At 41.4% G+C, this 23,977-nt stretch overlaps 1 protein-coding gene across 2 annotated transcripts in view; it reads left to right on the top strand.

The window, feature by feature from the left end:
* robo3 (roundabout, axon guidance receptor, homolog 3 (Drosophila)) overlaps positions 1-18,261 on the top strand; it is a 161,781-nt gene extending 143,520 nt beyond the window's left edge. For both annotated transcript variants that reach the window (XM_040012334.1, XM_040012341.1), the window contains 16 exons: positions 3,796-3,962; positions 4,081-4,202; positions 4,352-4,568; positions 6,325-6,455; positions 7,009-7,192; positions 7,569-7,820; positions 8,273-8,312; positions 8,575-8,714; positions 8,792-9,073; positions 10,529-10,670; positions 11,163-11,381; positions 11,755-11,954; positions 12,105-12,212; positions 12,672-12,839; positions 14,913-15,055; positions 17,387-18,261. In XM_040012334.1, coding sequence (XP_039868268.1) covers positions 3,796-3,962; positions 4,081-4,202; positions 4,352-4,568; positions 6,325-6,455; positions 7,009-7,192; positions 7,569-7,820; positions 8,273-8,312; positions 8,575-8,714; positions 8,792-9,073; positions 10,529-10,670; positions 11,163-11,381; positions 11,755-11,954; positions 12,105-12,212; positions 12,672-12,839; positions 14,913-15,055; positions 17,387-17,398 — 2,527 coding nt within the window. In that variant the 3' untranslated portion in view covers positions 17,399-18,261. The remainder of the gene's footprint in view (positions 1-3,795; positions 3,963-4,080; positions 4,203-4,351; positions 4,569-6,324; positions 6,456-7,008; positions 7,193-7,568; positions 7,821-8,272; positions 8,313-8,574; positions 8,715-8,791; positions 9,074-10,528; positions 10,671-11,162; positions 11,382-11,754; positions 11,955-12,104; positions 12,213-12,671; positions 12,840-14,912; positions 15,056-17,386) is intronic.
* The last annotated feature ends 5,716 nt before the right edge of the window (positions 18,262-23,977 follow it).

Below are 23,977 nucleotides of genomic sequence, written 5' to 3' on the forward strand. Positions count from 1 at the left end.
TGAGTGCTCAGTTACAGTAGAAAAGTGCTATATAAGTACAAGTGCATTTACATTTGTCTTCTTTATTTAACAGTTTTAGGATTTTTTTCTGCAGAAGCCGTGCTCCTTTTGGAACCAAAAAATACTAAATACTAGCCACAGTTTCTTTAATGTGACTCCAACTTATACTGAGTAATAATCTGGAAATAATAATATTATTAATTTGATGACAAGTTGCTGATAAGTCGCTAAAAAACACCTTGACACCTTAACAACCTAAAATAATATTGTCTTTTCTCTTGTGGCTTATCTAAATCTGAGTGGGCCTCCACAGAACCCTACAGGTATCTTCACCTGAGCAGAGGTCAGCCTTGGATTAATTAGACCCAGAATAGATTTAGCTAAACAGGGCGGGTGGTTCGGAAGGAAGCCTCTAGATGAAGATAGGCAAATGAGATATGTCCTGCCAATTTGATAAAGATGGGGACACCGGCAGCGCTTAATCAGATCCAGACGTCCACTGTGTCCCATGGCAACGCCTGAACATTTCAGAATAAAGCAAACTGATTTTCTCTAAAACAGCTGGAGGGGACCACAGGGATGTTTACAATAACATTTCCTTGCCTGAGGTATAAGGCTTGTTTGTAGGAGCACTAATATGTCTGCTTATGCCATATGTGGTATGTAATAGGGTTTATTTAATGCACAAAGGCACACTTTCCATTTTCCTGCTGATGCTGTATCGATTTTGTCTTCTGTACACCTGTGTGAACTCTCTTCCACCATAAAGTTGCCTTGAAGCCAGTACTCAGGGTGTTGTGCTCACATACGCACACGCACACACACACAAACACACGCCACACACACATCCAGACACACACACACACATGTGTGTGTATTCATATCCTTGTGGGGACATCTCATTGACATAATGCTTTCCCTAGCTGCTTACCCTAACCATCAAAAATGAATTCCTAACCCTAAACCTAACCATAACCAAACTGTAACCCTGAGACTAAAACCACATTTTGAGTCTCAAAAATGCCTTCAAACTTGTGAGGACTGGGATTTTGGTCTCTGTAAGGGCTGTTGGTGCCCACAAGTATAGTAAACTTCCAATGTTTGGTCCCCACAAAGATATGAATACACACACACACACACACACACACACACACACACACACACACACACACACACACACACACACACACACACACACACACAGTATTTTAGAGCCACTTCCCCGTTGGTCTAATTGTTAGAATTCAGCATAAAGGTAGTTCATGGTGGAGGAGGCCTTTGTGACTGCCTCTCTGCCAAGGTGATGGTAAATTCACAGAGGAACAGAGAAAGGCAGCAGGAGGAGGGATTGTGGTTGGCGGTGGTGGAATAATGCATCTGTCTGGGGCAGTGCCACAAGGCCAACAACATGCCCTCATTTTATGTCAGCAGCTGTGCCTTCTTGCAAGCCCAATTACATTATTCATCAGGACAACAAATAGTATCACTGGGAGAAGATCTTTCAAGCACAAAGTTGTGTGAGCTGCAAAACTTCAGCTTACATCTGCTATTGTTTCATAAATAATATCAGCACCTCGAGGCGACTGTTGTTGTGAGTTGGCACTATATAAATAAAACTGAATTGAATATTAGAGGAAACAAAAAATAGATCATGCTCTTGCCCAGAGAGCTTCCCATGCATTGGTTAATTATGAAGTTTCACATCAAGTCGGTATTACAAAGCAGCTTGAAGCTGCTTGTCACTCTGCCTTCTTGTTGATAAGACCTACATATTTGCTGTTTTGGTTTCAAACATATTATGAGGAGATTTACAATATGACTGAGTAATATGAATTACTCACGGTAACATTAAAAAGCATGTTAGAGAAGATATAGAAATTGTTCATATAGTGAAAATAATATGAAGGTTAAGCTACTGTTAGCCACTGTCTAAGATGGTGGAAAATGCTATGCAATACAATAATTCAATCGAATATTAGTCATCAGTTTACAGCAGTTGTTTATTTTACCTGTTGTTGTAGTTCAGTTCATATTGTAGGAGAAATATGGGAATAATGTGTTTTTCCTGGATTTTAGTTGATATTTTCTCAATTAATGAAAAAAAAAACTACTGTAAAAGTTAGAGACTGATCATTTCTTTGTAAGTGAGCAAGTAAGTGGAACAAGTGGGTAAAAAAAATCCCTTTTTAATTGATGATTGATTTTATTAATGATTTAGTTTTGTTTTCTTAATCTTTTGGTTAGACTCTGGTGGTCTTTATTTCCTGGATATTTGTCAACAAAGCAGAAAATAATCAGCAGATGAATTAGGTTGCAGAATAATCTTTAATTGCAGCCTCTTCAAAAAAATTATTGCATGAATAACTGGACGGGCACTAAGAGAGTGTATCATCTGCCAAGGTCACTGACGTATTTCACAAGTTCACAAGAATCTTCACATCAGCGTCGTGAGATTCTTCATTTTCTCTGCTCCACTTTTCAGGTGGAGCTTTCATTCAGTTCAGTTTGGAAGTTTTGGAGTAGTCATGCTGAGAGACAAAGAGGAGTAGGCACATGCAAGCTAATTATACTATAGGAGGCCTTCAGTTTTCAGGCCCCTCTTCTGTTTGGATTCGGGAGACAGAAACTATCTCTACTTTTAAGATTAAGCTTCAAACTTTCATTTTTGCTAAAGCATATAGTTAGGGCTGGATCAGGTGACCCTGAATCCTCCCTTAGTTATGCTGCAATAGGTGTAGGCTGCTGGGGCATTCGCTTGCTCATAGGGGGTCATATGATTGTTGGGTTTTTCTCTGTATGTATTATTGTAGGGTCTACCTTACAATATAAAGCACCTTGAGGCGACTGTTGTGATTTGGAGCTGTCTAAATAACATTGAATTAACCTCTTAAGCCCCAACGCCCCCTGATACAGGGGCAAAAGGCAGGAGATCAGGTAGGCTTGGGGCTTAAGAGGTTAAATTACTAGTTATTAGGGATGTTCCTAGTGACTAATTTTGTCGACTTAAGGAGGAAAAAAATGAGAGTAACTGTGTAGTCAAAACTAAGAGACAAATATCAAGTTAGATTTGACAAAAGTTTAATGGACAATGTCAAAAAGTGTCTAAATAAGGAAAATATTGAACCATAAATCACATTCCTCAATCATTAATCACACTTTGCTGCTCAACTTTGTGGCATCTTGTGCATTATGAACATTGCATGTTATACACCAAGCAGACAATGAAGAAGCAGAAAAACCATGCATTATGAATGATACACATTGTTCTACAGTTCGTAACAAGTTTTACCTCAATAAAAGTCCAAATCTAAAACAATAACAAAACAATAAATCATCCATCCCCCCCAAATGACTCAGCTCCTCATCTTATCGCTAATGGAGAGCCCATCCACCCTTCGGAGAAAGCTCATTTCCGCTACTTGATCTTATTCCTCTGCTTTCAAAATAACTAACAATAATAGGCTTAACAAAAAGATCAGAGCTAGATTAATTGAGTTATGGAGGTTTTCTACAACAATACCAGGGCTGTAGCTCCATGGCAGCTGGTCGCAGATGGCTGCGTAACATTTGGGACGCAACAATTTATCGACATTGGGCATCATTTAAAATGTTAAGCATAAATGACTAGTACATCTGGTACCAACCATCAACAGAAGCAACAGTTAGTCATCTAGTCAACTAGTCGTGCACATCTCTACTAGGTAGTTTGAGTACATTTTCTTGATTATAATAATATACTGCCACTAAATATCACACTGCTTATCTGACTTTTTTTCATCTTCTGTACTTTTACAGCCAATCAGCAGGGAGCACATGGCAGACTGTAGCTGACATGGTTAAAATGGAGACACACACCATCACCGGCCTTCTTCCCAACACAGTCTACCTGTTCATCGTCCGTGCTGTCAACACCTACGGCCTGAGTGACCCAAGCCCCATCTCTGAGCCCGTCAGAACACAAGGTCAGCCTGCACCCCCCCTTTCACCAAATACAGCAAGACTCACACCTGGAGTTGTTAGAAACAGTGACTGTGTGTTAATGCGCTGACAGCATCACTCTATGTGTGTGTTTTCCCTCAGATGTGAGCCCTACAGGTCAGGGAGTGGACCACAAGCAAGTGCAGAGGGAGCTGGGAGAGGTGGCTGTTCAGCTTCAGGACCCCGTGATGCTAACAGCAGCTTCCATTAGAGTATCCTGGAACGTGAGTGGCACATATTTCCCTGCTTTTTGGGGAACAAGTGTTCATTTGGGGTTAGCAAAGAGAGAAAAATAATCTTCCATTTCCTCTCCATCTCGCCGTTCCGTCATCTTCTCTCATCTTCCCCCAATGCGGACCTCAATTTTTTCCAGGTCGACCGTCAGTCTCAGTACGTCCAGGGCTACCGTCTGTCCTACCGGCCCAGCGGAGGAATGTGGCTCCTCCAGGACATCAATTCCCCCTCGGAGCGCAGCACCGTCCTCACCGGCTTACTCAAAGGAACTGAGTACGAGATAAAGATCCGTCCCTACTTTGATGAATTCCAGGGCAAAGATAGCAGAACGTTGCTAGTCCGGACCCCAGAAGAAGGTAATAAGTCTGGTAAATGAAGAAATGAGTCTGTAATCAAGAAATCTTCAAAGAAAAGTGTTTCTAATAAACTGGGCTTGGTTTTCTGTGACACTGCAGGGCCTTTTTCATTAGCCTGTATGACACCACATGAATCTCCGTTATGTTATCTAATTTTGAGGTTAATTTTATATCCTCTGGAATTTAAGTTCATCTATACTGATCACTGTTTTCATTAAATTTGTGTGCTGCAGTTTTGGCAGCCAGGGGTTTATATTGGTTGATCCAAACTCCAGAGTAAAACACAAGGAAGGAGGCGTATGTGCCATGAGCACTTATGGATTGACCTGCCTGAATAAGGAACATCATTAACTTATATACATGTGTCTTCTCTTTTATTACTTTATGTATTTGTTAATAATGACTGAGCTATAAATATGTGAAGGGGTTAGGAGCACACAAGTGTTATTTTTTCCCACTCCTTTTCAAGCGCAGGTTGTATTTCCATCCTGTATATCTGCTCTATTTTGTATACATATACATATGTATTAGGGGTGGGTTTTGATTATCGATTTATCGATTAAAATCGATTCTAGCTTGGATAACATGATATCAATTCATTAAAATCCTGAATCGATTTTTTTAATATAAATTAGGTTAAACCTCACAAAATTTCAACAACCACCAAACAACTAAAACAGTAAATGAGAGCAGGTACACAGATTCTGCACAAAGACATAAAAACAAAGCGCGGACCCGCCAGCGGATCAGAATCAGTGAGATGTCGCCTTTCTCACCTGACGGCTGAAAGCCGATGGCTCGCTGACTCTGATGTTTCGGCGGGTCTGCGCTTTGTGTTTACGTCCTTTTTGCGCTGATTCTGAAACTGTTAGTTTGATCTCTCTCCAAACAATATTGACCGAACCAGCAGCAAAAGAAGATCCAAACTACGCTTTACAAAAACATCGTCATGAATTCCCTCTGACTTTCACTGTTTTGCTTCCACCACGATAAAATCACACTTCATGCAGAGCTCTCTCTCTCTCTCTCTCTCTCTGTACTTCAAGAACAGTTTCCCATCTAAAAATCTGTTTTCTGCATTATTCGCTTGCTTATTACGCACAAGTCTACCGTTGTTTACAGCGCTGTCGGCCGCTGTTTTTTTTTCCTTTTACTTCCGAAAAGAAAACCTCATTTCTACTGTTCAGTAGGCTACTGAACAAATTTAAACTTTTTAAAATTATGCAAAATTGCATAACGCTTAGCCGTGTCTCTAATAAAACCGCTGTAACTTTGCTCTGCTTCACTTCAGCAGCATCAGGTAACGTTCATATGTTGATTAATGGTTTTCTTTCGTTTTTGATGTACTGCAGAATATTTTTATAAAATCCCAGGCCAGGAAAGTCGCCTTCATGTTTTTCTGTGTTTTATCCTCAGCTACTTTGACACAAAGGCATCTGCTGTGATGCTCACACCTTTGATAAAGTCTCGCAAGTGTCAGCTTTCTTGTTATAGATATAAAAATATGGAAATGTACTGATGCATGATCTGAATTATAATATTTCTGACTCTCAAATCGAATTGAATCGAATCGAATCGTGGATCGAATCAATTTGGGACCTTGTGAATCGGAATTGAAACTATTCTAGAAATCAGTGACGATACCCAGTCCTAATATGTATATGTATCTATATGGGTGTATGTTTATAATTTACTGCGCTCAACTACTCGGCTCATCTTGATGAAATGAGAGAAATGTTCCTCCCACCTCTCACAGTACCCAGTGCCCCTCCCAGAGCTGTTACAGTGTCAACAGTGAAGCTCGGCAACAGCTCCAGCTCCAGCATCAGTGTCTCCTGGGAGCCGCCACGCAGTGACACGCAAAATGGCATCATCCAGGAGTACAGGGTAAACAAACCTCAGCCTAGTCAAGTCACAAGTCTCACACTCAAAGTGCCTTGAAGTGACTGCTGTGATTTAGTGCTATAGAAATAAATAAAATTGAACTGAATTGAATTAAATAAAGCTTTAGTGGGGGCAGCACTGTGACTACCCAGGAGAAGCTCTGCAATGTGTAGTAACCACTCTCCGTTCACTGCCTTCACACTTCACACAAGAAAACATCATAGCTGACATGTAAGTAGTGCCTTACACACAAAATGTGTATTCACTGACCCAAATGTTAAGGCGGTTCTCTTATGAAATCACTGCTAATCCCATAAGATATAGATAAAAAGGAAACAGCGGGTAATTGGTGGTTTGTGAGTATGATGTTTTCTTCAGTCAGGATAAATGGGGAAAGAAAACTTTACATATAGAAGCTCGAAGGTGGTATATGAAAAATATTTGACTCTGATGTAGTTTTAAGCAAAAAAGGACAGTAGTTAACTAGTTTATCTTTGAATTAAAATGTGAAGTATTTAAAAAAAAGTTAATGGCAAATTTTTCTGTATGCAAACAGGTTTGGTGCATGAGCACTGGTGGTGACAACCAGACCCGATACTACAGTAACAAGACAGTGGATGGAAACACGTTGTCCACGTTGCTGAAGGGCCTGATGCCCGGAGTGCTTTACCAAGTGGAGGTGGCAGCAGTGACTAGCGCCGGGATTGGCACTCGCAGTCAGCCGGTGCCCGTCCTCATCAGTGAGTCCACAAAAATAATGAGAATAAAAAGTGGGCCAAGGTGCGAAAGTAGATGAATTAAGTAGACACTAATCCCAGAGGACGCAGGAAAATATTGAAGTCCATAGTGTGGCTCCAGCAATCACATACCTAAAACATCCAAAAACTTGTTATTAGAAGATGCTAATTAATGTTACATCTCAGGTTATGTCATCATCACCTGCTTCAGGTTTATTCAGGAAAGAGGTAATTATGTCCACGGTTAATAGTTTAGTTTAGTTTCACTTTATTAAAGACACACGGTTTACTGATTGCTATTTTTTGGAATATGAAAACTAAACAAACCAGCCAAAAATAAAATAGTTCAGTAATCTTTTGTCTTGTTTTTCTCCTGTAGAGCTGCCAGCTGAACAGCCCTCATTAGCAGGTGGAAGCGGAGGCAGTGGTGACAAGACCAATGGTGGTGAGGAGAGCAGCGTGAGTCTAGCTGAACAGATTACAGATGTGGTCAAGCAGCCGGCGTTCATCGCAGGCATCGGAGGAGCCTGCTGGGTCATCCTGATGGGTTTCAGTGTCTGGATCTACTGCCGCCGCAAGAAGAGGAAGGAGCTGAGCCACTACACGGCCTCCTTCGCCTACACACCAGCAGGTAAGGATGAAGGATGATGAAGATGACCTGAAGCTGGGATGATACTTATGAAGGAAGTCGAATCCAGAATGCTACCATTGACATATTTACAGCCAAATAAAAGGAAAAACTTACAAATAGTTTCAGTGTAATTCCCTCCTAGGCTAAATTTGGGCTTGAATACTTAATAATCTTTATATATACCTACTATTTAGGTTCTGTTCTCTGTACTGCAATAGTGTAAGCTTTAATACATGACTAGAAGTTTAAGTATGAACTCATAATTTTGAGTCTAAACAAAAAATAAAAACATAGATGCACTTTTTTGTGCTTTTGGTGGACATGAGAACAGCTGACTCTACATTATTAGAATAGGATATAGACTGAAGGATCTGTAAGAAGGATAACAGAATAATTTGTTTGTGAATCCCTGTTCCTCTGCTCATCACTCTCTTTCTCTCTTGCTTTTGCAGTCGGTTTCCCTCATGGAGAAGGACCGGGACTAAATGGAAGGTAACTGGTTTATATCCTACTAGTGCTGTTTCTGTGTGAACTAGTAGGATAGGGTTGCTAAGCAAAGACATACAGACATTTCTAGAATTATATCTCTGAACTTTGTGATATTTTATTATGTGAATCTTTTTAAATTCACACCACATTTCTCACTGCATGCATGCAGCTTTTTCTCTGCCACTCTCTAATTCCATCTGGGCAGTTATACTTGATGTTGTACTGCCCCACTACGACTTCAGCTAATGCCAGAGTGTCTCTGTAGGCAAGGAGTGCTTGGGGGCAACATAGGCAACTACCCATGGCTGGCAGACTCTTGGCCCACCACTAACTTGGTTCACAATGGCAAAGAGGCCGTCAACTGCTGCCCGGCCAATCCCGACACAGCTGAGAGATACTACAACGGTAGGAGTGTCTGTTTTTGTGATGCTGTGCTTACAACAACAGGAGCTTTGCTAAATCCTACCTCCATCCCTGTGTAGAAGCTGGCATCTCCAACTACCTGAATCAGACTGAGAAGTACAGCATGGGAGGCTCCACCGAAGGTCCCATCTACAGCACGATTGACGCCACTAGCGAGGACCTGCACAGTTTCACCTACGCCCAGCACAACTCCACCACTCCTTACGCTTCCACCTCCATCATGCCTTTCACCAACCAGACACAAGTTCCACCCCACGGCGTTGAGCAGCAAGACGACGGCCACTGGATTACCCAGCCCGGTCCATCTGGAGCTCAGTACGCCCAGCTGGACCGCTGCAGTGGTGAGGAAGGATTTCAGTTCTGTGAATTTGAAATACACATCTCTGTCTCCTGTTGCTTTGATTACTTAGAGGAAATAAGAAAGAAACAGTGAAATGTAAACCCAAAATATGCCAAAAATATGGCTTTAGATTCCAGTGTTTCCTTACTTTCCTTCCTTACCTTCCTTCCTTTTACATGGATATTTTGTCATCACTTATTGATATGAAATCAGCTCCAGCTTATCCGGGGGAACGCCTTGGTGTTCCCCTGGATAAGCTGGGGGAGGTGGCTGGGGAGAGGGAGGTCTGGGCTTCTCTGCTTAGGCTGCTGCCCCCACAACCCGGCCACGGATAAAGTGGATGAAGATGGATGGATTATTGATATTAGATTTGAAACAGTCTGCATCTGCCTTCAGAATCGCTTCAGATTTTAGATTGTTCTGCTTTTCTAATGAAAAATACTAATCAGAAAATAGTGTTTTTGTTCTTTGTGGGCTATGTAAAAGCTTGTTTGTGGACTTGAATACAGAGCAAATTGAAAATGAGCATTTAATTCTGAAAGTCCAAAATACACAGAACCAAGGTGAGCAGGGGAATCAAAAGCTAACAGAATCACAAGGAGAAATAGAATAGTTGGGAAACTCGAAACAGGGAGGCACAAAGCGAGGGTACACACAGCTGTGAAGGATGAGGGACAATGCAACAAAAAACAGAGGAAGACAGAAACAACACACACACTCACAGAATAACAAGGGGAGAGATAACAGGTGGGATGCAACAACAGACATAACGAGATGACGAAGAAAACTTGAGACACGGAGAACGACCATTACCAACGTAAAACAGGAAGACACATCCAAATGGGGATGAAGCTGACTCTGGGCAAGACAGCAGGAGTGGACTTGGGTAACAATGAAAGACAAAGGAACACAAAAACAAGACCGAAAGAGAGCAATCGTTCTATCTGCAAAGGTGACAGATTGAAAAGTTTTCAATGAATACTGATAAAAATGTGTAGGGGGGTAGAGTGGGCTTGTGCTAACAATCCATGAAACATTGCCTTACGTCCACCAATGGTCCATCACGGTCAACTTTATTTATCTGTTTATTTGGATATATTGGTTGAAAATTGACAAAAAGCATGTAGTGATGTCACTTTTACATTTCACACCTGCCTTTCTTGCAAACTTCATAAGAAAACAAAATGAAAATGTACAAAATACAAAACTACTCCCTTAGAGAGTGAGCTGAGGTTTGTGCTCTCCTTGTTTTTAATATTTATTCGTGGAAGCAGTTTGGCCAACATGCACTCAGTCATGCTACAAATCCCACTTTACTGCCTCCGTGTTGCTATTTGTGAGCCACAGGCCTGCTGGGGTATGTGTCAAAATACGGTCATGACGAATCAGCTCATTGTGCCAGAACCTCCCCTTCAATTGAATCGCTGCATTTATTTATTTATGTCATTTTTTTTAGGTAAGCCCAAGCAGAAGGTGATGGGTAAGGCTGTAAAGACCCCATCTCTGACCTGGATGGAGTCCTTGCCCCCGCCTCCGCCCATAGAAGAGCTGAAGCAGTGTGAGCAAGATGACGAACTTCCAGAGAACATGGACCTAGGGTGAGTCACAGTCCTGCCTCCTCAGATGCACATCTCTCTGAATTAGTATGACACTGTTGTATCATCACTTAGACTTAGTGTCACCTCTAACAGCTGCATTAAGTATAAAAGCCAGCATTGCTCTTAAGGCCCTGCCCTTAACAACTCAATTATCTCAGCCTTGGTCAACTCCTTGACTGATTTAGCTGTTTTCCCCACCCATGAAACGCAATTAGCAATGTTGACCCTTACCACTTGCACTCTGCAGCCTCATAGCAAAACTCATAGCTGCAGTACCATTCAATGGGAAGCTTAGCCTCCTGCAGTTTTGCCGTTGGCGAAGCCTCCTAACTTGAAAGAACATCATTAATCTTTAAATAGCCTCTTAGCTAGTTGGATTTGAAGGTATCACTGAGTAAACAGGTTGTCCTTCGACAATTATTATGCAACACATTGAGGTGTAGAGCCGCACACGGCCTCGCTGAGCAGTAATCTGCTTCACTGTGTATCTAGATCGGATGAGGAATGGTGTCCACCCCTCCCTGAGAGGACATACCTGATGGAAGGCTGTGAGGACAGACCTTCGCCCCCTCAGAGGAACAACGCTTCCTCTCCAGCCACCTCCTACAGTCACCAGTCAACCGCCACGCTCACTCCGTCACCGCACGAGGAGCCCCAAGCCCACCATGACCTCCCCCGTCAGAACCAATCAAACAGCCAGCAGTTGTCACGGTACGTGCTTACTGTATTTTCTAAAGGTTGTGTCCATTTGACTGCACTGTGTCAATGTGTTTAAGTTCAGCAAATGTGCTGATGGAAGGGGATTTCTCTGCTAATCACAGTCATTTTACTGCTTACTGTTTAGTGCTTCATTCACTTCTCAGTAGAATTCACAATTACAGATAAGCAGCCTAGCTAAATCGAGTGCTATTGTCAGATGTGACAGACAGAATAAAATGACAAAACCAATAAAATCACATTATTAATCATGCCAAAAATCATGTGTTTAGCTGTATAGTAAACCTCACTCCTAAACATTACAAGATTTAGCTTCTGCTTCAGTTTATTTTTTGCTCCAGTAACATGCTGCCCTCACTTCCCAAAGCAGAAGGTTACCCTGCGGTCCCATGCCAGTTCCCCAGGCACAGAGCCCGCTGCTCACCCAGTCCAACCCCAGCCTCTCCGGCCAACAGCATCACAGCTCATCAGAAGTTGGCATGCTGCAGTGCCAGAGTCCTGCCCATCGCTGCCTCCAGAGCCAGGGCCCAGCTCTGAATGAAGACAGCATCAGCACGACCACGCCGGGTAAAGTGGCTGACGTGCACACGCATACAGCATACAGAGTAGCAGCCCCCACCCTGGAAGCTGATTTAAAGTTGATTTAGTGTTTGTCATGTGAGTAATCCTTCTGCATCATCTCCTTGCTATTGATTATTTATCCCTTTTCACCCACAGTGCACAGTCGCTCCTCCCCCGCTGATACAAGTACTCCACCAAACCAAAAATCAAGAGTGAAAAAAAAAGTGTCTAAGACTTCAGCTTACAGAAGAGACATACAAGGAGGTGGGCAGATTCAAATATGTGAATCACAGATACTGTGACTGTCCACAGCTGTTAGAAAGGCAAGATGAGAGGCTGGCATTCCTGACTATGGATGGAAATTGTAATCTCAGCTTACAGACTGTAATATGTTTACTGGACAAGCATGATTATTATCACTGGAAACGGAAATAAAAATCTGAAATTGCAGTCCACTGTGAATCCATAGCCTTGGCAGGAACAAGAACAAGACCTTTCAGCTTAATAAGTGAATAATCATTTTAATTTCCATCAAGAAATCAAGACTGTAAGTCTCTTCACTTTTCTCACTTAGCAAAGAAAACAAAGAGAGAAATAAGAAAAAGCTGTCATTTTTTGGAAACTAAGAAAACAGTTTTTTAACAGAAACCTAACAATGAAAATGGAAACAAAAAGTTCTTTCTTAAAGTTTTAATGCTCTTTCCCTGTATCTCATTTTTTTAGACCTGCCCCCTCCTCCAGAACCACCCCCAGAAGAGAGCCGGTTACAGGACCCCCAGGGGTGCATGGAGGCCAACTGTGTGACAAACGGCACGCTGTCCTCCCTGGAGAGGACTGAATATAGCATTAATAGCCAGCAGCGAAAAGGCTCGGGACAGAGACACACTGACAGTAAGTGTGTTGTATTTCAGCCATAATGCAGTTTAAGGTTAGACAAATCAAATTTAGGACAGAGAGTGTGGGCTCTCTTGGAAATGTTGTGCTTCTTGCAGAAGAAGAAAGCGGAAGAAAAGGCAGCACTTATGCACTCGGCTGATGAAGCCTCTTCCACATAATGATGCACCATGGTCCACTACTGCACTGCAGTATTACACGGGAGAGTGAAACGGCTCTGTTTGCAACATGTCATTCTTTATAAATGACTTTGCAAAATAACCGTGAAGCCAGCTCTCCTGGCCATTGTCAAAAACAAAAGGCATGGCTCAGAGAATCTAAAAATCCTGCAGCGTGTATCCCTCACAGAATATCATGTGAAAACTCAGTGTTGTTTTTCCAAACCCAACTCCAAAAATAAATCTGGATAAATGTGTGGTTATTGAATTCATTTGGATGGAAATGTATTCAATTCAATTTCAGTTTAATTATATAGCGTCAAATCACAACAGAAGTTGCCTCAAGGTGCTTTATATTGTAAGGCAGGGGTGTCCAACTCCAGGCCTCGAAGGCCAGTGTCTTGCAGGTTTTAGATATTACCCTGGGTCAACACACCTGAATCAAATGACTATGTCATTACCAGGCCTCTGGAGAACTTCAAGACCTGCTGAGGAGGTCATTTAGCCATTTAAATCAGCTGTGTTATATCAAGGACACATCTAAAACCTGGAGTTGGACACCCCTGTCGTAAGGTAAAGACCCTACAATAGAGGAAACCCCAACAATCAGATGACTCCCTATCAGCAAGCACTTTGGTACCAGTGGGAAGGAAAAACTCCCATTTACAGGAAGCCTCAAGCAGAACGAGACTCAGGGAGGGGCGGCCATTTGCATTGGCCTTTTGGGGTGAGTGGACAGGACAAAGATACGCTGGACAAAGGGAGCTAAAGATTAATGATTAAATGCAGAGTGGTGAATAAACACATACTGAGTTAAATTTGTGAGTGAAGAAGACACAAACACTACGGTGCATCATGGGAAACCCCCAGCAGTCTGGACCTATTGCAGCGTACAGGGACTCAGGGTCCTGTGTTCGCCCTTATAGCCTGACCCTGATCCAGCCCTAACTATAAGCTTTATTAAAAATGAAAGTCTTAAGCTTAATCTTAAAAGCAGAGAGGGTGCATGTCTCTCGAATCCAAACTGGGACTTGGTTCCACGGAGGAAGGGCCTGAAAGCTGAAGGCTCTGCCTGTTATTCTAATTCTGAATACTCTAGAAAGCAGCAGTAAACCAGAGGTCTGAGAGTGAAGCGAAGCTGAGAGACAAAACAATAAGATTACGGCCATGTCCACACTAATACATTTTCGTTTGAAAACGCATCGTTTTCTCTCCGTTTGGCCTTCTGTCCACACTGAGACGGTGTTCATGGTCAGGGAAAACTGAGCTTTTTGAAAACGCTCTCCAAAGCGGATACATTTGAAAACGCCATTTTCGCGTCGCAGTGTGGACAGCGTAACCGCAGACTTTCAGAAACGATGACGCATTTTAGTCATATGATCCAGTCATGTGACCAATTAAACTAAGATTGCGGAGGGCGTCGTTTTGTTTGCTCTCAATTTTGACAGCTCTATTAAAGATTGACATCAGCCTGTACATGCTCCAGATAGCTTTTCTTCAAATTGTTTAATTCTCACTCACTTTTGCAACTTTGTACTTTTGTGTTACTCGCAGCAACACCTCCACCTCATTGTTAGTCAGTCCATTTAAAAAACTTTTCCTCGACATTTTGCCACGGCGTTTTAAAGAGCCGGAAAGTAAATAAACAGCAGACAGAAATACCGCAGGTCGAATCATCTTACGTTTCACGTATGCGCAATAGAGGACCATAAGCGTTTCAGTGTGGATGAACAACTGTTTGGAAACGATTAAAAACGATAGTGTGGACATGGAGCGTTCTTAGACGAAAACGCCGTTTTCAAATTTATCCGGATTAGTGTAGACGTAGCCTACATCTGAAAAAGTGTTGTCCAGATCAGCTGCAAAATGTCCAAATGCACCTTTATTTTCCCATTTGCATCTGTCTCTCCAGATGAGGAGATGATCCTGTACAGCAGTAAGGCCGGTTACCTCTCCAGAGGTCAGATGTCCAGTAACTGTTCAACTACAGGAAGTTCCTCATCAAGAGGCTCCACAGGCTCCCGGGGGCTCAACTCAGCCAGGAAACACAATGAGGTAAAATTCTGCAAAACAAACAGTTATAGAGTTTTGTGCACCTCTAATGGTTTTAATAATTGATTATTTTATATATTCATGAATATGAGAACAAAGCCTCTTCATGGGATTCAGTTTAATCTACATATCATTACTAATATGTGAAGGCACTTCAGAGAGGGTTTCTACAGTCCCCCCCACACACACTCACACCGTCATGCTCTCAGGCCCATTCATACAGATCTGACACTACCATTTGCTTCAAAACCTTTACAGTAAGAAACAATGTTAAGCCTACACAACCACTGCTCTCTCTGGAGTGCACTTCTGAGGGCACACTTAACTGTGGGAGCACTCTTTTAAATGCACTCCCTGCAGGCTCCCTTGCGACGTGCCAGTGTCTTTTATGGTGGAGCACGCTGTGCCAGCTGAATGGAAGGCTCTGAAGGGAATTTGTGCTTACAAAGTTTGACATTACTGTAGGTAGGCAGCAAGCTGGGTAACCCAACAGGAGCTTAATCCAAAGTGATGGGAGCTCTTTAAAGTTAAATTCAAATTGTATGTAAATTCAGTTTGTAATCTGTGTTTTGGATTGGTTAACTGCACGGAAAAAACTGAAAAGGTTGTGTTAATTAATTTCATGCAGGCACAATGCTGAAAAGGATCAGGACAAATATTTTCTTCTATGTAATTAAATGGATAAAATAGCTTTCAGCCACAACTTTGACTCTGGTTACTTTCAAAATTCAGTGTTAACCTACATACGCAGTGGTTTATGAGACATGGTTAGTGCAGCAGCTTTGATGCATTCCTTTAATGCTGTAGCTGTTAAGCTTACAGCTGTAACCCGAGGCATCACTATAAAGCTGCATGTGTGAGGAAACAGAGAAAGGATGGCTCTGTCACGGGTCACTTCTCAGTGCACATCAGACATGAGTGTTGCAAAGCAACTTGTAAAAGTGACACACATGCACAAGCACTCTTTTCTCTTGCCACACACACAAAGGTTCCTTATATTCCCCTCCACCCCCTCGGTGGAGAACTAAAGAACACCTCACCCCTGCTCCACATGCTCCTAACTGACCCACGCTGACCTTTTTCACACCTTCCCAGGCACATGAAAGCACAATCCTCCTTTGCAATAAAGTTACAGGAAGCCTGGATTAGGTTACCTCTTCCTCATGTGGTGTTATTGCCTGCTTATCATGTGGCCTTTGATGCAGACGGCCAGTCTAGGATGGGCGACGGAAGGGCAGCAGATGTCGTCAAGCCTGTTAAAAAATGCTCCGAGGCTAGGAACTAAATAGGCCACTGTAACAGTGGTATTAGAGAGGTGTGTATGAACGTTTGAGACACTGAAGTTTTTTTCATACTTTTTATATCTCCTTTTAATTTCATAGAGTGTTTTGTGAAATCCATCCATCCTGACCTTTGTATGAAGTTAATTAGATTTTTGTTAAGTAGCGTCACTTTTGATTCTTTTGAAACAATCTTTCTGGACTGAATGCAGAATAATGACAATCAAAATGCAGTACATGACACGATCTTCAGAAACTGGAACAACTGGCAGTGCTTTAATATGTGTTTAATATGGGGAACCTAGTCTGCTCAAGCATAGTTCACGTGATTGTTTGTACAGCACTTTGGTCAATCTGTGCTGTTTTTAAATGTGCTTATAAATAAATTGATTGACAGTCAGTAAAATGCACTACATGCATAAAAGACTGCCTCAGACAAGCTGTTTTGCCTCCCTCTGCCCTTTGAGCTAATTTTCTTCTGATTGGCTGCCCCGCATGCTTTTGGTTTACATCCATAACTGTAGCAGTATACTGTAGATGCGATTAAAAAAATAAGGAAATGGCATTTTAGATCCACTTGGAGAGGAATTCCTGTTTGTAGTAGCAACTTCACTGTGATCAGCATGGAGCTGAAAGCTTAATTTTCACATTAAAAGATGAGTATTAAACATTGCATCATATTATTTGCAACACTTGCATGTGTTTTGTGTTACTGCAGAGCTTCCAGAAACCGATTTTAGCTTGAAGCTGTTTTCAGCATCCTCCGGTACATCGTGGAAATGTCAACAAGTCACTTAACTTCCTGTTAAGTGGTGCTGACCCAAAATTTACAAGATAGGTGATTACTGCAGGAATGTGGCTCAGATCGAGAGGAAAGTTCTTCACCCTGACAGCTAAACAGTCTTGATAAAAACTGATTCAATCTCCATGGATGGATTAAATTGGCCCCTGATACCAAGTTACTGCTAGAATAAGTTGTGTACTACGGTGTCCTGATAACTCGCTCTGTGAGACTGATTGTTTAAGCTACTGATGTTATATTTCTCTCTTTCAGGAATTAAGATAAAGAAATTCTATCAGTGTACCTTTGATGATTTGATCACCCTCCTGCTCCCCGCCCATCTAACCACTGTGGAGACAATAAGCTGAACAAGACATGGAGCTTAGGGTTTCAGGAACCTAGAGTCAAACCTATGTTATTGCTGTAAACAGACTTTACATTCTGCTTTTGGTATTGCTCCGAATATTTATGAGCCACTCAGATCACTCCTCACCTTTGGTTTGTAAATACCTGTGTCTGTATTTTGTGAGCTCTGGATACAGGGGTAAAAGATGTATATTGTATTTATGAGGATTAAAAAACCACAAACGTCTGATATTTAAAAAAACAAACAAACAAACAAAAAAAAGTCTTCTTGAATGTGCCAACTTTTTTTCTCAAAATGTATACTTTTTGGAAAAGCATTAACTACTGTTGCACTCTTGTTGTGATGGCAAAACAACAGAAAATATGAAGCACAAAGTGTGTTTTCTGGTCGAGAATGAGGGGTGGGGGGGTCAGAAAAACCAAAACGAGCTGGGTCTCGCTCCCAGATGGACGTCTCCGCCCCCCAGCGCTTCCCCACCAGGATCCCTGCTGCCATGTTGTCCGCTACGAATGTCATATTTTTCTATGTTTCCTCTGGTTTCTCTGCTGCAAAGTGTTCCACTCTGCAGACTGACAGACAGACAGACTTTATGAAAGTTTGATTGTAATCCCTCTGCTTCCCCTCTTGTCTGTCTGAGAGGCTGTTTGCTGCATTTGTCAGATGAAATGTCAATATACTCCCTCCAAAACAAACAAACAAACAAACAAACAAAAAATGTCTGTGGACTGACTTTTTTGTACTCTTGTTGTTTTGTAAATGTACAGTAAAACACATTTGATGACCTCTGCCTGTACTCATTCTTTTTTCAGAAAGCATAAGACAGTGCATGCATTTGTTTGTTTTTTAACTGTGCCACAGTTGCCATTAGTTGCCTCAGTGGTGGCTTTTTTAAAACTCTATATCAAGGGTATTAAGACTTTTTGTCTGCATTTAGCGGCGTGTGTGTGTGTGTGCATGCATGTGTGTTGGATTTTTTGTGTTGTGTTGCAGTGAATGACAAAGTTACCTTAGGTGAAGGTAAGTTCTGTCGCACACCGAGTCAGTTTCTGAAAGGTTTTCACTATTACTTATTTAATGACCGTGCTTCATAACTGATCTACATCGGAATAACTAACCTCAAACACTAATCAGTTATTTAGTAGAAAAACAATTTTATGCAAACTGGCATAACTTTTCACAGGGATTATAAGAGCTCTATATTTTTTACGTAAATCAAATTAAATCCTGCCACTCAGTTCAAAAACATTCAACTCTGTGGATAAAAACCTTTTAAAAGAACATTTTTAAATATAATGTATTTCCACATCACTACATTGCATCATAACCTGTAATCTCAGGTCTGAATGAACGTATAACAATAGCTTGTGACAGTCACTGTAACAACAATCCTTGTGCAAATCTTTTTTCTGGCCTTAATATCAGGTTTATACTTTGGGCTTGTTAGTACCAGTTGAGCCTCATTTGAATGCCACAACATACCTGTGTGCTGGTGCTGACGTTGACTTTCCTTTACGACCACTGTACCAAAGTCACAATTTTCTGGTTTCTTTAATGTGATAATGAGTTCACTACTCAAATGGGCTTCACAGTCACTAATTTCCATCCAATTTAGCACTACTGGGATGTTAATGAATGGGAGGTTCACATCAACTCAAATCATGATGAATCTGCAGTATGTGTTCTAATGTTATCATGAACATATTCTGATGAAACCTCTGAGGAAGGTTTGAAGCACCTTGTTGAGTCTATGCACTGGATATTGAACGCAGCTGTGAAAGCACAGACCATCATAACACTTAAAAATGTAGGTCTTTCCAACAGAGAAATTGCAAAGAAAGTCAAGATGTCAGTGAGTGCAGTTTCCTTCACCATCAAAAGGCACTCAGAAACTGGGCCAAACTTTGACGAAAGGAAGAGGTCTGGCAGACTCAAAGCCACACGTGAATCAGAGGACATTTCTGAGAGTTAACAGCTTGCGTGATAGGCGGCTCACAACAGCTTGAAGCACAGCTTAATAGTGGTCATAGTAAGCAAATCTCAGTTTCAACTGTGAAGAGAAGACTTTGAGCTCCAGGTTTGACAGGACAATGCTATGACGTCAGAATAAGACAAAGAAGCTTGCCTGGGCCATGAAACACGGCCATTGGACTACTGAAGACAGGAAGAAGGTATTATGGACGGATGAATCAAAATTTGAAATCTTCGGTTCATCATTCAAGATCTTTGTACGCCATCGAGAAGGCGAAACGATGGCTCCTCAGTGGGTGGCATCAACTGTCAAACATGGAGGAGGAAGTGTGATTGTTTAGGGCTGTTTTGCTGGATTCGGGTTGGTGACTTCTATAGAGTGAGAGGCACGCTGAACCAAAACTGCTACCACAGCATTCTGCAGCGCCACACGATACCCTCATGTAGTTGGTCAGGGGTTCATCCTACAGCAAGATAATGACCCAAAAAACATAAGTCTAAGCTATGCCAGAACTACCTCAGGAAAAAAGAACAAGATGGTAAGCTTGAAAAATGGGGTGCCCAAGACCGTCTCCAGACTTAAACCCCATCAAGCTGGTTTGGGATGAACTGGACAGAGGAGTGAAAGCAAAGTAACCTACAAGCGCCACATTTATGGAAACTTCTGAAACAGATATGGGAAGAACTTTCTGAAGAATATTTGATTTCTATTGTTGAAAGAATGCCACGGGTGTGTTCAGCTGTTATATCTGCCAAAGGTGGATACTTTGATGAGTCAAAAGTTTAGAAAACATTTTGGTCTAAAAATTGATTCACTGATTTCTGGTTTCACTCCAGTTGCTTATTTGTAAGTTCAGTTCAGAGCGCAATGTGACATTAAACTGCATAATTTTCAATAAAAAATTGGAGTGTTCTAAAACTTTTGACCATAAGTGTATAAGAACCAGTCCATTCACCATAAAAGCAAAAAACTGACCCCTGCTAGGGTGAAGCTCTGTGTCCATGCTGCTCACATGACAAACAATTTGGGACAATGTTTCCTGTTTCCCCACATCTCATTTCTACTCTTGGGGATGTGCACGAAATACAAGTGCCATCTATGGAAGACCACTCTTACACCTTCTGAGACTTCCTGATATCTGCTGCTAATGTTGGTGTCTGATACCATAAGACACGGGTCGGAGCTGATTTTGAGGGGACAACTGCAGCAAAAAAAGAAAAAAAAAAGAAAATAAGGCCACAATGGACTTCTTTCAGGGGCTGCTAAAAAGTCATACTGATGGGGCATGTCTGATGGTGTGAATTCTTGAAAAGACCTTTTAAAGATAGGAAAGGTAATTTTCTTAGTTTTCCAGCCATACTCTGGTATTTCACTGCCATTCTTATGGGATTTTCCTGGATGTGCTGCACATTCAAGTAGATTTCTTGACATACAGAAAATAATCAATACAACGAAGGCCGAAAATTATTTACTCTGGTGCAAACTTCTAAAAACATGCATCATCTAAGCATGCAGTCTTTAACTCCCCATCCACCACTTCCAGCTAGAACTACATGAATAAATAAACAAAAGCTCTTGCTTATTGCTGAAGTTCTGTTTGCTTCTTATTCTCCTAATGCCTAATTCTTTCTCCAGCTTCACAGTGCGTTGCACCTGGGTGAGTACTGTACACGCATGAAATTGGCCAAATTCACTTCTCGGAGAGTTCAACACACTCTCCCCTCTGTCCACCAGAGACAAGGCATGCATTACCCTCCACTGCTCTACAGATGCTCGCTGTGTCTTGGCATCATGGCTTGCAGGCTCAGGCACACATGAACAGCCAGGGGTATACTTCCTCTTTCAGAGCTCTTACCTGAATGGAGCACGATAAGATGCTGCAGCATAGCTTTGTTGACTTCCACAGATAAAGATGCTGGAGGTGGAAACCAAGTGAATACATTAAGAAATCTTCTGATAGATGCAGGATGAGCTTAAACTTGATGAATGTGTTGGTGTTTGACTGGCAAAAACTACAATAACCCACACACAGTTACAGTGTATTCTTGTGAGCAATGCACACAGCCTTAGGGGAACATATTGTAGGTGCTAAATTGATTTTTCCATGCTTATTAAGATGGGATTCTCAACAGGCTTTATTTCATGATGGTCTCAGTTACATAAAAACAGATTTGATTCACCAAAATATAGACTGCTAAAGCTTCTGTTTTTGATTGTGCTGAAGGACTTGCATAAATCAGATTTAGACCTGATTTTGCAAAGCAGAGCAGCTTTACAGAACGACTACAGATGAAATGCATCAGGTCCGGTGAGACCGGCTGTGTGAGAAATTCTAAAAAGAAAAAGAAAAAAAAAAGAAAAAAAAGCGAGCTGCTGTTGAGTTCCAAATGAATTCCAAAAAGAAGCATAAACGACAAAGTCCAAAAGAGAATCGTAAATGAATCTAAAGCACAGGGAAACACATGGGGAATGAAAACAGACACTCTCAGTAATATTTAAATCCTTCTACTCACAGCAGTCTTCAGTAGTCATGTGTATCAGGTCACCAACCACATCTGAGAGCACTTCACTCTCAGACTTGTGCTTCTCAGGGTATGTAAAAGTAGAATGGGAGGCCTTCAGCTTTCAGGTCCCTCTTCTGTGGAACCAGCTCCCAGTTTACATCCAGGAGCTTCCTTATCTGCTTTTAAGATTAGGTTTAAAACTTTCTTTTTTGATTATAGGCTGTCACGGTCTGCGGTGGGTGGTGCCGAGTGTGGGAGTGTGAGGTTCCAGGTGCAGACACAGACGAGGAGACATTATCGAACTTGAAACGAAAAGCGAGCCTTTATTTGGGCTGATTAACGTGGCAAACAACAGAAAGCACTGAGGCAAAACTAAACTAGAAGCTGAACTGGGAAAACTAAGAACTGACACTTAACTCAGACAGCAGGGAAGGCTAAGACAGGGTGACAATGATGCACATGACGGAGGCAACTGTGAACAGGACTCTGTGGTGGAACAACAAGGAACTATGAAACGTATATACGTAAGTAACATGGACATGAGCAGCACAGAGTCCTGAAACCTGCCGTAACATGGGGGAAGTACAATGAACAAAGAACACCATACTCTTTCAAAATAAAACAGGAAACACAGAGACATAGACATGGAGATAGAACATGAACTTAACCTAACCAGAGACATGAAACATGACAGGTAGACACACGGACCAGGGAGGGATGACAAAAGGGACTAAGAAACCAAGGACTAAACTGCAAACTAGAAAACAACTAGATGAGTTAAACTACACATGTGGATACAAAAATATGCATTAGAACTTAAACCCTGGGCCTCATGGCCCAGTACCGTGACATAGGCAATAGGCCGCTGGGGGCTTCCCATGATGCACTTTCTTTTCCAATTATTATGTGTTTATTCACCACTATGCATTTAATCATTATCATTAATTATTATTCATCTCTGGCTCTCCTGCACAGTGTATCCTTTGTCATGCCCCCCATCCACCAGTCATTATGGAAAATCCACTCTGGAGACTAACTGAAACTAAACTGAACTGAAACCAAAAAATCAAAATGAAATAATTTGTTTTTCAAAAATAAAATATAAAACTATAATAGCTCTGGTAGATAAACAGAGATGACAGAGTGATACACAACCTTGACACAGAAAGCCACAAGGAGAAGGCTAAGAAAATAACATGAGACTTAGCAGAATACAGCAAATGAAACAGTGGACTAAGATATAAAGGGGCATGATCAACAAGTATAAACGTATATAGCTGAGATCAAATAGAACATCTATATAATAACATAAATGAATCCAAAGTCCACAAACCAAAAACCCAGGACCCCGGCAGAATGGGGCAGTATCAGGTTGGAAGTTGACAGTGAAAAGTATAGACTGAGGAAAGTGAACAAAGGTCATAGACAATATACTTGATAAACCATGAACGGCAGCATGAATAGGATGCATTACTCTAAAAATAATGAATAATGTTTTATTTCTGGATCTTTGGAATATACTTTTTAGTTTAGTTTGAGAATGATGTGCTAGTGAAAGAAAAAAGTAGAGACTTCTAATCAAACACAGCATTTTCATGGCTAGCTGAATACCATCAGCAACATAGATGCATGTATATATCTCATGTATATCTCATGCACATATCTTTCCACGTAGCACTTTTAATTCTTATCCCTACTTTTATTTTTTCCATGTCTATTTAAGTGTTATTTATGACACCATGTTTGCACTGAAGCACCGCAGCAATTTCCTAATGTTGTAAACCTGCTCAACATTTGGCAATAAACCCCATTCTGATTCTGATGTGTTCATGCTGGGTCATGCCATGGCAGAGCTAACAAAAGTGGAAACTTGAAACTTTTGATATTTTGTGCTATCATAATGAACCGAGTTTATACATGCAGTCTTGATGAAATTAAAATTCAATTCAATTTTTATTTATACAGCGCCAAACCACAACAACAGTCACCTCAAGGTGCTTTATGTTGTAAGGAAGACCCTACAA

The sequence above is a fragment of the Simochromis diagramma genome, unplaced genomic scaffold (genome assembly GCF_900408965.1).
Source record: "Simochromis diagramma unplaced genomic scaffold, fSimDia1.1 OVJJ01000123.1, whole genome shotgun sequence".
NCBI classification, from domain to species: domain Eukaryota; kingdom Metazoa; phylum Chordata; class Actinopteri; order Cichliformes; family Cichlidae; genus Simochromis; species Simochromis diagramma.